The sequence below is a fragment of the Haemorhous mexicanus genome, chromosome 2 (genome assembly GCF_027477595.1).
Source record: "Haemorhous mexicanus isolate bHaeMex1 chromosome 2, bHaeMex1.pri, whole genome shotgun sequence".
NCBI classification, from domain to species: domain Eukaryota; kingdom Metazoa; phylum Chordata; class Aves; order Passeriformes; family Fringillidae; genus Haemorhous; species Haemorhous mexicanus.
The window spans coordinates 94,441,950-94,457,124 of NC_082342.1; the positions used below are offsets into that span (position 1 = coordinate 94,441,950).

The 15,175-nt window shown below is 40.2% G+C and overlaps 1 protein-coding gene across 3 annotated transcripts in view; it reads right to left on the reverse strand.

The window, feature by feature from the left end:
- Nucleotides 1-4,952: 4,952 nt before the first annotated feature.
- The window catches only part of UXS1 (UDP-glucuronate decarboxylase 1), a 60,189-nt gene continuing 49,966 nt past the window's right edge, over nucleotides 4,953-15,175 (reverse strand). For all 3 annotated transcript variants that reach the window (XM_059839586.1, XM_059839584.1, XM_059839585.1), the window contains 6 exons: nucleotides 14,125-14,244; nucleotides 12,051-12,094; nucleotides 10,952-11,012; nucleotides 9,473-9,530; nucleotides 7,051-7,154; nucleotides 4,953-5,801 (listed from right to left, as the gene is read on the reverse strand). In XM_059839586.1, coding sequence (XP_059695569.1) covers nucleotides 5,670-5,801; nucleotides 7,051-7,154; nucleotides 9,473-9,530; nucleotides 10,952-11,012; nucleotides 12,051-12,094; nucleotides 14,125-14,244 — 519 coding nt within the window. In that variant the 3' untranslated portion in view covers nucleotides 4,953-5,669. The remainder of the gene's footprint in view (nucleotides 5,802-7,050; nucleotides 7,155-9,472; nucleotides 9,531-10,951; nucleotides 11,013-12,050; nucleotides 12,095-14,124; nucleotides 14,245-15,175) is intronic.

Genomic DNA, 15,175 nt, shown 5'->3' on the forward strand with positions numbered 1-15,175 from the left:
GTTGCAGGGTTAAGGAGTGGGACAGAGTTAACTTCCTACATAACAACACATATGATAACATGTTTTAGATTCGTGACTAAAGCAGCGTAGGCAGAACACAAACATTTTTGCTTTGGGTGAACAGTGCCTGCACAGCCTGTTTTCCACACTGACCCCCAGCAGGCAGGCTAGGAGTAGGTGAGAGGCTGGGAGGGTACTAGGGTGAGAGAGCTGACCCAAACTGGACAATTCCAAATGATGCAATTGCTCAACACTAAAAGTTGGGAAAAAGAAGAGGGTGGGGGCTGTGCCTTCCATGGAAGCCATTTCTCAGAGACTGGGTGAGCACCAGGCTTATTTGGGAGAGATGGTGAGTGACCTTTGCATTACTTGGGTTTTCTTCTTCTTTACTTCACTCATTAAACTGCTCTAACCTCAGCTCTCAAGAGTACCCATTTGATTGTCTAGTTCTCTCCCATTGGGGCAGGAGGAGGAAGGGGCTGTGAGGGCACTTTGCTGCTGGCTGGGGTCACTCACCACAAGGCAATAGCTCTGTGAGGTGAGGTCACCCTCCTTGCACAGGGGTGCAGCGCCTGCCTGGCAGTGCAGCAGTTGCAATGATAGATAGCAAGCAAGGATGAGCAATCAGGCTTGGGCAAAAGGAGGAAGATTACTGGGAAAAAAAAAATCATCAGATATGCATGGAGTGCTTCAAAGTTTAATTTCCTTCGACTATTTCTGTCCCAAAACATAGACAGAACTGTGCACCTCCTCTCAGCATTTCCATGCTGCTGTGCAGACAGCACAGAGCACTTCACATCAGCATCATCCTCTGCCACCCCAGCACTGACATAACGTAACCTCTCCAGCAAGACAGAAGAGCAGCAATTGTTCACTGAGGCTCCTTTCAGAGCAGGAACAGCTTGGCCATGCCCCAGTGCTTCATGTTTCAAAGCCTGATGCTGCAACATCCCTGAGTTTGTCCATGTCAGCCAGGCAGATCCATCAGACTCAGAAGGGCAGTGCTGCCTCCTTTGCTGGTAACACCTGCCAGCAAACCATTCTGCCAAAGAATGGAAGTATTACGGCTGTGCCTTTTTTTTTTTTTTTGGAGGAGGAGGAGGACAGGTCATCATTCCCTTTAAGTTCCTACTCGTGACACAAACATGTTGATGATGGAGGATTGTGCACTTCTATCCCAGGACTGTTTCCCAGGTGGACTATGTAGCCTTCCTTGCTTCGAACAGCTTTCTCTATAGTGGGGTGGATGGAGCCCACATTGCTGTGCATGGCTTTGACAGCACTTAAGGCCACTGTACCCTGTGACTTGTGCTTTGGACCTTCCAGCTGTTTCAGCTAGGGTAGGGACCAGAGTATTCAGAGGATCCTGCTCCTTGCTGAAGAGCATGTCAGCATCTCGGGAAAACACTGCAAGAATAAACAAGCTGGTGCCTGCCTGTCCCAGGCTGTATGTGGCAACAAACCAAGATGGATAAAGACTTGTCAGATCTGCTATTATGAAATAAGCAAGAGAAGGACTGAGACAAGGAACAGAAAGCCAAAATCTGTTTTCTTTTTTGCAAGAAATATGAATTGTTATTTTAGCAAAGCCTCCCTGTTGACACAGAGTTGCATTCAGGAGCCTCCTGCCACATAGAAAGAGCTCTGTTTTGCTTCAGAACTATTGCTGCTCTTCATGGTAACTCTACAGAGTCAAGAGCTGCAAATAAGGTATTCCCTTCTGCCACCTGAAATCCCCGCACAGGGAAATGCTCTCAACAGAGGAACTATGGATTTGTGGCAGCTACATTCCCAGCAACTTCAGGGAGGGGATGTAAGGTTGTTAGGGTTAGCAGTGTTGAGCATACGGTTCCCTCACTGTTAACAAAGCATCTTCTTCCTGTGGACCAGCCCCTAACAACCCTCAGAGACTTCCTGGCCTCAACCAGCATTGAACTCAATACTAGCAAGGCTGGGGACTGGCTCAATCCATCAAACTAATCGAAGCCTTGTTTTGCCCTCTGTAGCCTGCTCTCTAAGGCAATTATGCCTCTTTCAACTTTGAAACTCAATTCAAACCCTGGCAAAAACTATTTTTTCCAATACATTACGTTTCTAAAAATTTGTTGAAAAAAATAGATTAAGACATAAATACCTAGATGGCAGTGAACTCACTGGCTACTAAACCAATCTATACAGGCTAAGGGGAGCTGCGAACACCTTAGAACAGAAACTAACAGATCCTTATTTCCCCATATAGCAAAAAGTTAGGCATGAGGATTCTCTAGATTACATATTTATGTAACAATTAAAAATAAATTAGGTCTGCAAGCCCCTCTGTAGCTTGTCTGTAGACTAGTAATGTGGCTGACAATGCTCCTTAGCAGCACACATAAAGAAATAAAGGAAAAGTACATCATGCTTGAAATAAATAATAAAATCCAACTGTGGATCTCACGCTGTTGTAACCTCCAGCAGCAGGAGTGGTCCCACTTGTGAGGATCAAAGGATGCACAGCAGCAGGTGCCTTGCACACCCTTCCTTCTGGAAAGCTGGTCCCACTCAGCAGCACTAAGCTGGCCAGTTCTCTCTGCTGCATTGTTTATTTCCTACTGAGAGTGAGAACTTGCACCCAGCACCAGCTGAGCTGCCCATTTGTACAGATCACTGTGAGTAAATAGGCACAACCAAGTTTGGTCATGTTAGTTTTACCTTGTTTGCCTGACCCAATGACAGCAGAAAATTTTAATTCTCAAATTTTCAAAAGGAAAAAATAATCTTGATAGCATGTCTCAGCTTCATTTACTCCCAAATCCTGCATTCCCAAGCTTTCAGCGCTGTATTCTACTACACTCCATCAAAAGTGACTCTTTCAGAGAGGCAGCAGCTCTTTCTTACCTGTGGTTCCCAACACACTTGAAGCCTCTTTTCTCCTGCTGATATGTCTAAACCCAGACAGGAGCAGAGCACCAACATGCAAACCTCCATCTGCTTTTTTAAAGACTCAGTTCAGACCAGACAACTTCAAAGTACCCCAGACTTTTAGTCTCAAGCACCAGCAGACTCTTAACACGATTCATGCTGTTTGAATTAGCCCCACGTCACTGGTTTCAAAACCTAAGGGCAACAGCTACCTCAGCTCCTGCTGCTGGAAGACACTATTAAAAAAGAATATGGAAGCTGAATCAGGAACCTCTGAAACAAAAACCAGGAACAGTAAGAGGAAAGCAGCAAATCCACAGTCTTGTCGCTCAGGCCCAGTGGGAGGCATCACACACACTCACAAATGGGTTGTACTGGTACCAGCCACTTGGCCTCTCCAGTTTGCTCCTTTTATGAAGGAAGTCAGGCTGAGACGTAACCTAAAGAGCTTTTAAATCCTTCTCTCTTGTATATAAAGGTTCAGACTTCCCAGGGGATTTTTTTTTGAATATACACATTTTGTGCTAGTCTCTAGTAGCATGCTTGTGCCTGTACAAATTCACATACTTAGTACTGAAGTCACTGGATTAAATAAAAAAATAGCTCTGGAAGTAACAGTGGTGGCCAGAGCTCCCATTTACTCTCCATGGTTGAGCTGAATGTTGGACCAGGGTTGTACCCGTGTCCCATCTCTTCACAGACTTTGGCATTCAATGGCACAATTTGCACAAGGAGTGAAATCTAAGGAGAAAGAGCACCATCCCCCAAATATAATCTCCATCTTAAGAGTTTTAAGGGTTAAAACCTCCATGCTGGGAGCTGATTACAGTTCTCTCCAAAGAACTATTGAAGAAGTGGGCACTACTTTCACACAAGTCCAGCTGTGGCTTCGAGTACAGGGAGAGGCTGTGCTTTGTGAGCGTTTCAGTAATGACAGGTTACAGGCACATTTGGAGCAGCACACCATGGTGTACTTTTCAGGCAATTTAATATGGAATAAAAACCAGATCAAGAACCTAGAAAAAGGCTTCATACAAAAAAAGCAGATCTCAAGCTGCTTGGCTGTGAAAAGATGAAGGTAATGTATAATATCTAAATTCCATCTCTGAATCCAGACAGGAAAATGCACCATGGTTCCTCATCTCGGCTGTATGGCAGATTTCCAATGGGAGAAAATGTGCACTTCTGAGCAAGGAAAAACCCATTAGTCTTAAAAGATCCCTGCAGCCCCACTCCAGGCAGGGCTCAGCAATGAATGCAGCAACTTCACCACTGCTGCACTCCCTGGGAACTTTAGCAGACAGACTGGGATGGGACTCCAAGCCATGCAAGCACTTGTGAGGTCAGACAAAGGGGCCTAAATGCCACACTGCTCTCAGAGTCTTCCTAGGGCTGGGCATAACATCTTTGCTACTGCTAACTCCCAATTTACCATCAACCTAGAGATACTCAAAAGCTAATAAAACCATCAAGCTCTAATGAGATAAAGTCAAGTCACTTTGCTTGATGAGGTTTAGGATTTTCAATTTTGAGTGGCACGAAGCCAAAACACCTTTTAAACACCTTTTAAAAACTAGGAGAAATATTCAAAATAAGGGGAAAATTGAAGAGTTTTTGAGGGTTTTTTTGTTTGTTTTGGGTTTTGGTGTGTTTTTTTTTTTTTTGTTTGTGGGGGTTTTTTGTTCTTGTTTTGTTTTTGTGGGTTCTTTTTTTTTTTTTTTTTTTTGGTTTCGGCTTAAAATAGAAACCCTTCCTCAGTATTTCCTCAGGAAGGCTGAAGGTAGGCTCCATGGTTTAAAGAAATATTATATTCCTGCATCACTATCAACTACCTGAATTAGAATAAATCAGGATGGTTTTGTCTGATCTATTTCAACAGACATCCTGCAGCCCTTACTATACATCTGCTAGGAGACAAGCAATGCAAGACCAAAGTTACTAACTTTGAGTGGATTATTTACAGACTGTTACTTCATATTTAATACACAATAAATCCACAGATGTGCAAATCCAGAGAAATGCTCACAGTGAAACCTTAAAACTAGCAAACAGAAGTTTCAGTATTTTATTAAAATAGCATATTCAACCACTGTAACCAATAATACATTAACTTTATTCCCAGAGTACGCACAACACAGTAGTGATTCAAAATATCCTTATCCATGGTAATCGATGAAAATATCTCAAATTCAAGTGTACAACTAAAACTAAACTTTTGAAAAAATCTCTCCTTTAAAGAATACATAAAGCTCTCATACAGAATTCTTTTAAACTTTTCTATATGCAGATGTCAGTGTCTCTCACCTGACAATACCACTAGTTTTTTTTCTTATGCATAGTAGAACATCTCATATTTTATAGTACCCATTTTATAAATAAATTGGCATTTTTCATCCCATTTGTGTTTATCATCAGCTTCACAAAGAAACCAGTAAATAAAACTGTCAAGGACAGTCACAACAAAATGATCTCACATCAAGATATAAAACTTGAAGATACTAAAAGATGCTTCTACTCTATTTTACATAAAAAGACAGATTTAAAAAGTGCAAGGCAAGATTTGCAGGGAAAGGGAATATTTATGTTATTTTTAGGCACATCCACTTCTTTAAAGCAAGCTTCAGAATGAAATTCCAGTTCGTTCTTCATGATACCTGTTTTAAAGTCTCTCTCAAAAAAAAAAAAAAAAAAAAAAAAAAAAAAAAAAAAAAAAAAAAATTACATCCGTCAAATGTCAAGCGGGGAATTTCCTGTCCAACTAAGAGTCTTCAGTTATGCCTTGTTCTTCCTTTTTTCATCCTTGCTGGTTTTGGTTTGGGAATATACTGATTGTTTGCCTGATACTCAAGTTCTTTACGGAAGTAATGAATTGCTTTATTCAAACCTTCTTCCAATGGGACCTGTTCCAAAAGCAAGGAGAGAATCGTATCACTCTAGGTTCACATCAGCTCATTTCACAACAGCATCTTTTATAAAACAGCTATCACAAGGAAGCCAAGGAATCTCACTCAGCCAATCTAAGTACTAACAGCACCACATGCTGGTTACATCTCCTCACTGCTGATGCAGTTCAGCTTTTAAACAGCCCATGTATTTTCTGACATAAGTAGAAAACCCCAACAAATTTAAATCTCGCACATGGTTATGATGGGTCTGTTTAGTATTAAAACAGACATGCATAATTCTATTTTCAGTTCCTAATGTATTGAAAGAGACAAGCACCCAGCATTTAAGCCCCTTCTGTTTGTAAGGATTAAAGATCATCTTTCGCAGCATGGTATAAAGCTGGCATCCAGTATCTCATTTGATATTCTTAAATCCTATACAAATAATTGTAATCCTACAAATTGCAGTGCTTAAACACAGGCATAGAATATGGAGACAGGAACAACAGAGGAGTTGTTTTCTCAGGAGCCATATGCTCTGACATGCTTGCTGACACCATCATCAGTACAGGAAGATAAAAACAGCAGCACAGAAACTGCTTGCCTTGCTGTACCAACTCTGTACTGCTACTTCAGAGCAAGTTTTCTTACTGCCTGTGCCAAACACAGAAGGCCAGAAATACAAAAGTCAAACCTTCTGTGTTTGCAACACTTTGCTTTCACCCTTATGCTGTCAGACATGGTCTATCAATATCAGGTGCCTCTGTGTATCCCTTCAGAAGGGTCTGGATCTTTTTTTATTATTAGGCTTACATTTAATAGGTAGGCTCACATGTTTCCTGGAATGATTTTTGTCTGCAAATTTAAAGAAGGCTACAAACCACCGTGCTAGTTAGAATGGGGAGCTGGCTATGAAAGTCACACTTTTTCTGGGAATTAGGCAGATCTTACCTCTCAAAGCAAACCAACTCCTATTGCCAGCAACAGGAACAAGGACTGCAGCAACACCAGCAAAGCCACTGGCTATGGGCTTGGTAATATAAGTAACTATGTACTATACACTGCAAATGATTTATTGGGCTTACAGAAAGGTAATCATCTCATAATATGCAAGTGAAAAAGTTAAAATGTTAAAACTGTTCTGGAGATGGCATTAGGCAGATACTCCAGTAAGGGAAAGGTACTGTTATCACGTGGCCCCTCCTCAGCCCCCTCTGCCTCCTGGTGTTTTACCACACAGAAACAGTAATTCATCTGTACATACCACGGGTTCCCAGCCAAGCAGTAACTTGGCTTTTCTGATGTCAGGTTTTCGTTTCTGAGGATCATCCTGTGCTTCTGAGAGAAACTGGATTTCACTCCCACTGCCTATTAAACAAGATACTGTGATTTATCATCTGCAATTCACTATGCTTTGCATTCACATCTGTTCTACCAAGTGGAGCAGCAGGTCTTTCAGCATCTCTCTGCTTCATAATTCAATCACTGAAATGCTTTGCACAGACACAGGTGCACTGCATGCAACAACTAGCTGATCCACCTGTCCCACAGCAACATGGGTTCACAAAGCATTTCACAAAGATTTCAGCATGGATTCACAAAAATCAAGTTACGCTCACATACCAGTCTATTAACCTTCTATGAGGAAATGACTGTTTCAGTAGCAAAGGACAGAACAGTGGATATCACCTGCTTTGACTTCAGTGATGCCTTTGACACCATCTCCCATAACACCCTCACTGAGTGGATGAGCTGGATGAGCAGTGAGGGGGACAGAAAACTGCACGGCCAGGCCCAGAGGATGGTGATTAGTTAGAGACTGGTAACTCGGGCTATACCCCAAGGGTCAACGTTGGATCAATACTGAATTTGTGAAACACCAGAGCATGGTGCTGCCATCCAGAGCTTGAGAAAGGTGGCTGGAGAAAGGGCTCACAAGAACCTCATGAAATTCAACGGGTTCAAAGTCCTGGATCTGGGGAAGTAAAGGCTGGGGGCCAACTAGCTGGAATACAACTTGTCAGGAAAAGACTGAGGGTCCTGGTGGGCTCCAAGCTGAATATGAACCCATGTGTGCTTGCCACAAAGAAGGCAAATGATATCTTTGGGCTGCCGAAGTGCTGCCAGCAGGACAAGGGAGATCAGCTTTCCCACTAATCAGCACTGATGAGATCCATATGGAGAACTGGGTCCAGTTCTAGGCTTCCAGTACAAGAGAGACAGGGACATACAGAGCGAGTGCAACAAAGGGGCCACAGTGATAATGAATGGACTGGAATATGAGGAGAGGCTGAAAGACCTGGGGCCCTTCAATTTGGAGAAGAAAAAGGCTATGGGGAATTTAATCCATGTGTATAAATACCAGATGGGAGGGATTAGGAAGAGAAAGCCAGGCTCTTTCCAGTGGTGCCCAGTGACAGGATCAGAGACACAAACTGAAACACATATGGCCCAAGGAGGATGTGGAGTCTCTACCTTTGGAGACACTTAAAAGCCATCTGCACATGGTCCTGGGCCACTGCTGGTTGCACGTTGCCCTGCCTGACCTGAGAGGTTGGACCAAGTGACCTTCAGAGGTCCTTTCCAACCTCAATCATTCCATGATTGTTAGCACTTCGGCATTACAAAAAGGCATCAGTTTCTTTTTGCCCATACTCTCCAGTCTGATTTAAATAACCAAGCACTTGCATTTCCTCAGAACAACACACAGAAAGAGGCCAATTCTTCTACCCAAATCTAACAAATAGTTTACATGCCATTTTAGAACTAAACCACCTCCCCGAGTGGACTGGAACACATCAAGTTGTTTGTGAACAGACAAACAGAGGTGACAATTAATCTATCTGTCTGATGGGTTTGGTGCTGTGATTTTTCCATTTCCTTCCCTGATCTGTGAATTCACAAAAGTTTTCCAGAGGGAACAGTCTTTTATTAGAAACAACACATGCATCAGCTTCTGTGTTATATGTCTGAACTTGTCTTTTTCAGATCTGTCAGAAGCACTTCTGGAATGTACAGACTTAAAGCCCTTGGCTAATGGCAGCAGGATGTCTGAACTCATTAGGGAGCCACACTAGAACACCAAGCACAACCATTTCCTTCCGTTCTTGAGAGCTCTGATTTGCTACAGGTGTCAGAGCTAGAATGAGGAGGAAGCCACAGCGTTTTCTTCCCAGGTGCTGTCAACCCTTTCAAGAATCACTGTCAGAAACAGTGAAGAGAACAGAGAAAGACTGTTGCCACAGCATGAGGTTTTTAACCGTAGTTGAAGGACCACAGCCTGCACAACTGTGAAGAACCACCTTCCTGAAGTATCTCTATTGCAGCTAAGATAATTTACAGGACATTTTCATCCACATATTTTACACTTCATTTTTGTATTGTCCTTGTGCTAAAACAAACCTAGAAAATTGTCTAAACATTATAAAAACCAGTGGGTACAGATTGCATAGACACACAGAAAATGTATTAATTCTACTCTTCATGCAACAGTTTACAGACAATTGAGATGATTTCGATTATCTTATTAATATTTACTGATATGATTAAATGCCTTTGTTAAAATTATTAAAAAATCTAAAGACTAATTAAATTATCCACATTTTACACACACTAATCAATTAAAATTTATCTAATGACAATAAGTACTTCATAAACTTTACAAAAGAATTACTAATCGTACTCACCAACAAGCTTTTTAATTAACTGGGCAAACTCTAGGATAGTGTGCTCTTCTGGGTTTCCCTACAAATATAAGAGACACTAATTTCAATAACAATTAAACACCTTACAACATGCTAGACATGGTTCCAACAGGGGCAGGTTAAACTCTGAGAAAGTTAAACTTTAAGCTTTATTCTACTTTGTTGAAAAAAAAAAAAAAAAGAACTTTGACAAGTTCCTTACTTATTAGAAAATTTTCCTCCATTATATTCATGTTGGTAATTCAGTGTATGTAGGGAGGTGTTGTTTCCTGCCTCCCCTCCCCTGCTCCAAAAAAATAAAATCAGTCTGTAAATAAAAGAGCTGGCAATCACAGTAAAGCCCTATTTCACCGAGCAGCCCACACAGCCACATCATTTGGCAATCTGGATTCAAGGACTGTGCCCAGTTGAGGTATCATGAAGAAGTATGCTAAGTTCTTGGTTCATGCAAAGCCAGGAACCCAGGCTCATTTAGCTGCAAACAATTGCTTCTGAATCTACTACAGCTTACTTATCAATACGGAAGGGCTATCTGCTTTCCTTTACAATATTCCTTTTCTTTTTTTTAACCAACTTGCACATAATTTCCTGATCAATATTTTACAATCAAATGCTGAACACTTTCTGCTAGCATTAGCTCCCCTTCATCAGGCTCAATTCCCTCCATCCCTAGCTTTCCTTGTTTCAAAACTCTTCTTTATCACATCTTGTTTGACCAAAAGGTGAGCACTTAAGATACATATAGATTTAAATACTGAGTTTTCTGAAGACAAAGCATGTAACAGAGTTTAAACATATCAGCATTTGGATAGAAACACAGAAATTAATTCATGGCCACAGGAGAAAAGGAAAATCTAATGAACAGTCCTGCAGAGTTGAATATCTGATTCACCAAAAGCTGGCATACACAAGAAATTACTTGGGATATGCATCCTTTTCCTATTCTTAAATCCACTACTAAGAATAACAGGACAGAACAAAAATCTTATTAGACAAGTCAAGTTCCAAGCATTTTAAACAATATTAGAGAACTATACCACAAAATACTATCACATTTTCCTTGAACCCAGGGTAGTATGAAATTATTTCTAATTATCTAGAGCTAAGTATTCCTTCAGTGCTTTTATTCCACTAAAATCAGTCTTCAATCATTTTCTTGGTGCACTTTGCATGCGTGACCCACGTTTTTTCCCTTCCTATTCTAATTACATACATCTTCTTCCTAAAACAAATTTAAAAGTCCAGCAACTTTATCCTGTTCTTGGAAATGTAAAATCTCAATATCCAGGGACTCAGTCTTCTTATTTATAAAGAGAATGGGAGAATACGTTCTTCATAATGGAAAGACCTTTTTTTCTTACATTTATTTTTTCTAGAAATCAGTATCAGTGACAAGGAGGAAAACAGAGGTGGCGTTGACCAGTGTACTGTAACTCAGGAGAGTGGAGCACTCATACTCACCAAGTTGACAGGACTGCTGACATTGCTGTTCATCAATGCCACCAACCCGTTCACAAGATCACTGTAAAAGAGGGAAGAACAGATTGGGGCTATTTCCACTTCTCTATAAATGATATTCCTGGTCTAAAAAAGAGAGCTGACTCCTAAGAGCTCCAGTAAATCAGGCAGCTAAGGAATACTGAAATCAGATTTCAATGGGTGCATGTTTTCTTGAGTGTTTGTATTAAAAAATGATTAATATTTCCTCTTCTCTCTGGTATCCAAACATATCTGGGAGGCTGATTTCTAATGAATTTCAAAAAGAATAGAGCAAGTAGTAATGCAAAGGCACATAACACTACCACCTGCTTTGCAGCCTGCTGTTTGAATTGTCTTCTCATTTTCAAATTTTTTTAAACCAAGTTTGTTGAAAACCAGTATTTTGGTGTTACTTTCCCCCAGCAATATAATCCAAAGTTATTTTGGATTATTAGCCACAGATGTAGCACCTTGGCCCTAGACGTAGAAATCCAGATCATTATGACTCAAAATCAAGAAAGGAATGGGTACTTGGACCTGATGGTGTTTCTTTAACATCTATTACCACTGATACTACCTTCAGCAAAAAGAAAAAATATTTCCAAGCCAAGAATGCTTAAAACAACCCAGAAGTTCAGCATGGGGTTTTTTAAGCTCTTTTTTTTTGGTGCAGTCTGCACAGCAACCACAGCAGTCCCAAGGACACAAGGTGGCAGCATTGCATTAAAATGCAAGGAGTGACAAACTGTTCAGCACTAAAAACTTGTTTGCTACTTGCTGTCTCTGGAAGGGAAGAGCATGTTAGTATCTTAAGTAAAATTCTAAACCAATTAATGTTTTTCTCCTTGATATTTTAAAAAATTTTTATGTCTCCCTTCTGAAAGTAAAGCTGGATCCTAAGAGCTCCAGTAAAGCAGATTGGGCAGCTGAGGAATGCTGAAATCAGATTTCAATGCATGTTTTTTTGAGTGCTTGTATTAAAAAATTATTTTAAAACATAAAGCAACTGCACATGCATACAAAGCTGACCAGGCTAAGTGAACCATGAAGTAAATTATCAGCAAGAACAAACAAGGCTTACCTGACATACTGGAAAGCTCTTGTCTGAGTTCCAGGTCCATAGACCTAAAACCACACGAAAAATGGGGAAGTTAATAAATACAGAAGCCCTCTCTAGCCCAATTATCTTCTCCTAACTATTCTAGAAAATTGCCTAAAGAAGAAACACTCGAGACACAAGCTCAATATTACAGGAATGGAAAAAAACGTGCTTGCAGAGCCTTTGGCAAAGTATCAGTTCATTGAAGGTCATCTTCCTCTTGGATCTGTCTCCAGTAAACATATCCCAAGGCATTCTGTTAGTCAGAACTCTGCATGAAGAAAACCTTCTCAGGGGTGTAGGACAGAGTGATGCTTTGTGCTCTTCTTGGAAGAAGGTGCAGCCTGCACTCACAGCCAGAAAATAGTGCCAAACATTTTAAGCAAACTTCAGACTACTAAGATGTGGTTATGATGAGCAGTTTTGATTTGCACATTAACAACAGCCAGCATCAAAGAGACCACTAAATGTTAGCGGTTGCTAAAAAAATTGTTGAGAAAAAGCACCGTGTTTAAAGCAATCAGGACATAAAAAATCAAAAAACACGTGGCTCTAAATATTACTATCTAGGGAAATGGGAAGCAAAGTAATTTCTAGATGATACAACTCACAAAGTCACCTGTATCAAAATATGTATCAAAACCTTAGAGGGGAAAAAAAGAAGTCTCCTCAGGTTATATGCTGGTATTTTGGAGCAAGTTGCTCCAAAATTCAAACAGACAATGTATACTTGAAGTGTACAGAATGGTATTTGATACCATTATTTTTTTCACATTTTAACTGAGTGCATCACTAAAGCCTCTAGAACATGAATACTTACATTCTGAAAGCTATTGGCAGGCACATTTAAGAGATGAAAACATTTCAGTTTAACTGGGGACATACACATTTTGCCATCAACCTGCTGCAACAGAAAGGCTTTTGGAAGGACAGAAAAGAAAGCATGCTTGTTTTCCTTGAGGACAGAAAGGGCAGTATAATGGTACACAGGCCATCTGTTACTTGGTAAGCCTTGTGCTCTCCAAGGCTGATTCAGAGCCCAAAAGAATTCCAGTTTCAGCACACATTGGGTAAGATCAGGGGTCTAAGAGTTTATCCAAAAACTGATGCAGATAGGAACACACCAGGAGCATAATATCAGCCTGATGGACTCCCAAACAAACAGGAAGCTGGTTTATGTATTTATGTAGAGTTTCCTGCACTTAGCTTAACTTATAGCATGTAGGATAAGTTTTACACAACTAAGTGTTTGTACATGATTTTTGCAAGGTCACCCATGTGGTTATCTTTCCCACATACAGGCAATAGCTGGAAAATACAATAGAGATTCTATCTTTCAGTTTCTTTTAATAAATCTTCCTTTGGAATAACAAAACAACAATCGCCATGTTTGCATAGGCCAGAATTTCTACAACTCAGTGACACTGTTCTCTCAAGAGATTATTTTCCCTGTTTGAACAAGTGCTCTGAACTGAGAGACCAAATACATAGAGTTTCTAGACAGATAATACACTTGGTATTCCTGTCAGCCAAATTCTGTGATGATGTAAGAGTGATTTTTTTCTTTTTTTTTTTTTTAGGTCTCAGTCGCCGCTTATTGCTAATAATTAATTTTATTTTACCTGGTCAGCTAAAGAGCTCTCCCCTTACTTCTTTTCTCAGATTCAGTAATTTTCAACATCAAACAGTTATTTCCTACAGAACAGTGATGTTGGGCAGAACATTCTGTTCTAACTCCTATTACAATAACATTCTTGCTGAAGTTTAGTCAGCATGGCAATGATTGGATTTTGTTTATATCCCCAATATAAAGAATGCTGAAATGTTTGTGCAAATTTCAACTGGTAGCCTTGTTTCCTTCTGGGAAAGATCAACCCCATCAACAGAGCACATCTTCAGACATGTACTTCCATACATTTACGTCTGGTATTCTGCAACACTACATTTTGGAGGAGGGGAACATCAGTATTGTCTAAAATCTATCCTCATTTGCAACACATCAGGACAAGATATAAAAGTGAAAGGCTCTTCATACCACCAGGAAGTCATCACTTACTGTTAGTGGTTCTCCCTGCAGAGCTTGTAGGATAAAATTACTGACAACTCTTCCATCATTCATATGCATTCGAGGACCAAAGGTATTGAATATTCTGGCAACCCTCACTTCAACTCCTTCCTGTAGCCAAAGAAAAAAGAATTGTTACTTCCTTAATAAAAGCATCTATCTCCCTAAATGTGTAAACTCTACCCTGACAAAAAGCTTTTTAAGAATCCCTCCTTCAGCTTCAACATGCATTATTTTCTAATAATGAAACACTTCAAACCTCTCCTAAGCCCTTGTGAAAAATGTAGTCCATACACCAAGCTAATTTATGCTAGTTCTCAGTATTTGTAATGCAAATCTAAATCAGTGCTAGAACAGCTCATGATTTTAGCACATGCATTTTCTTCCACTAAGAACTTTAAAGATTTTTTCAATAATACCCTTCCAATAACAACTTATTTCACCTGGGACTTAGCTACTTTCTTTGCACATAAAGGTGAAGTCTCACAATCATCAGATATAGTACCAAGGCTGCATTTCCATAGATTACAGAAGTCCATACTTTAGAAAAGCTGAACATGTCAGAGAAGTATCTTTTACAAAGGCCATAAAGTGGTTTTGTAACCACAGCCACAATATTTTCTAGCGCCCTTCTTATTAGGCTATGTAAATACATGCATTACAATCAAAGTCTTCAATGGCATAGTTTTTTTCCGAGAAACATTTTTATCATTTCCAGAAGTTCTTTCTACAGAATATTCTGGAAATCTTCAAAGTAAAATGCAACAAATATGTGAAATTGGAACCTTTCTGGACACAGCATTTTAACAGTTAGAGACTGTAGACTGAAGTAATCTCTCTTGAGTTATTTTGATTGATACATTCATTTGGACAAGCCGCAGTTTATGATAAAGCCTACAAGAGGGATGTTTGGCCCTTGTGAGCTAAAACAGGATACTGCTGAGCTCAGAGCAATATGGTATGCTGTAAGCAGATAGATGCTATGATCTGAAAGTGACAGCCACAAGGTAGGGAAGAAGGTATCAACCTCAGTACAGGCCCA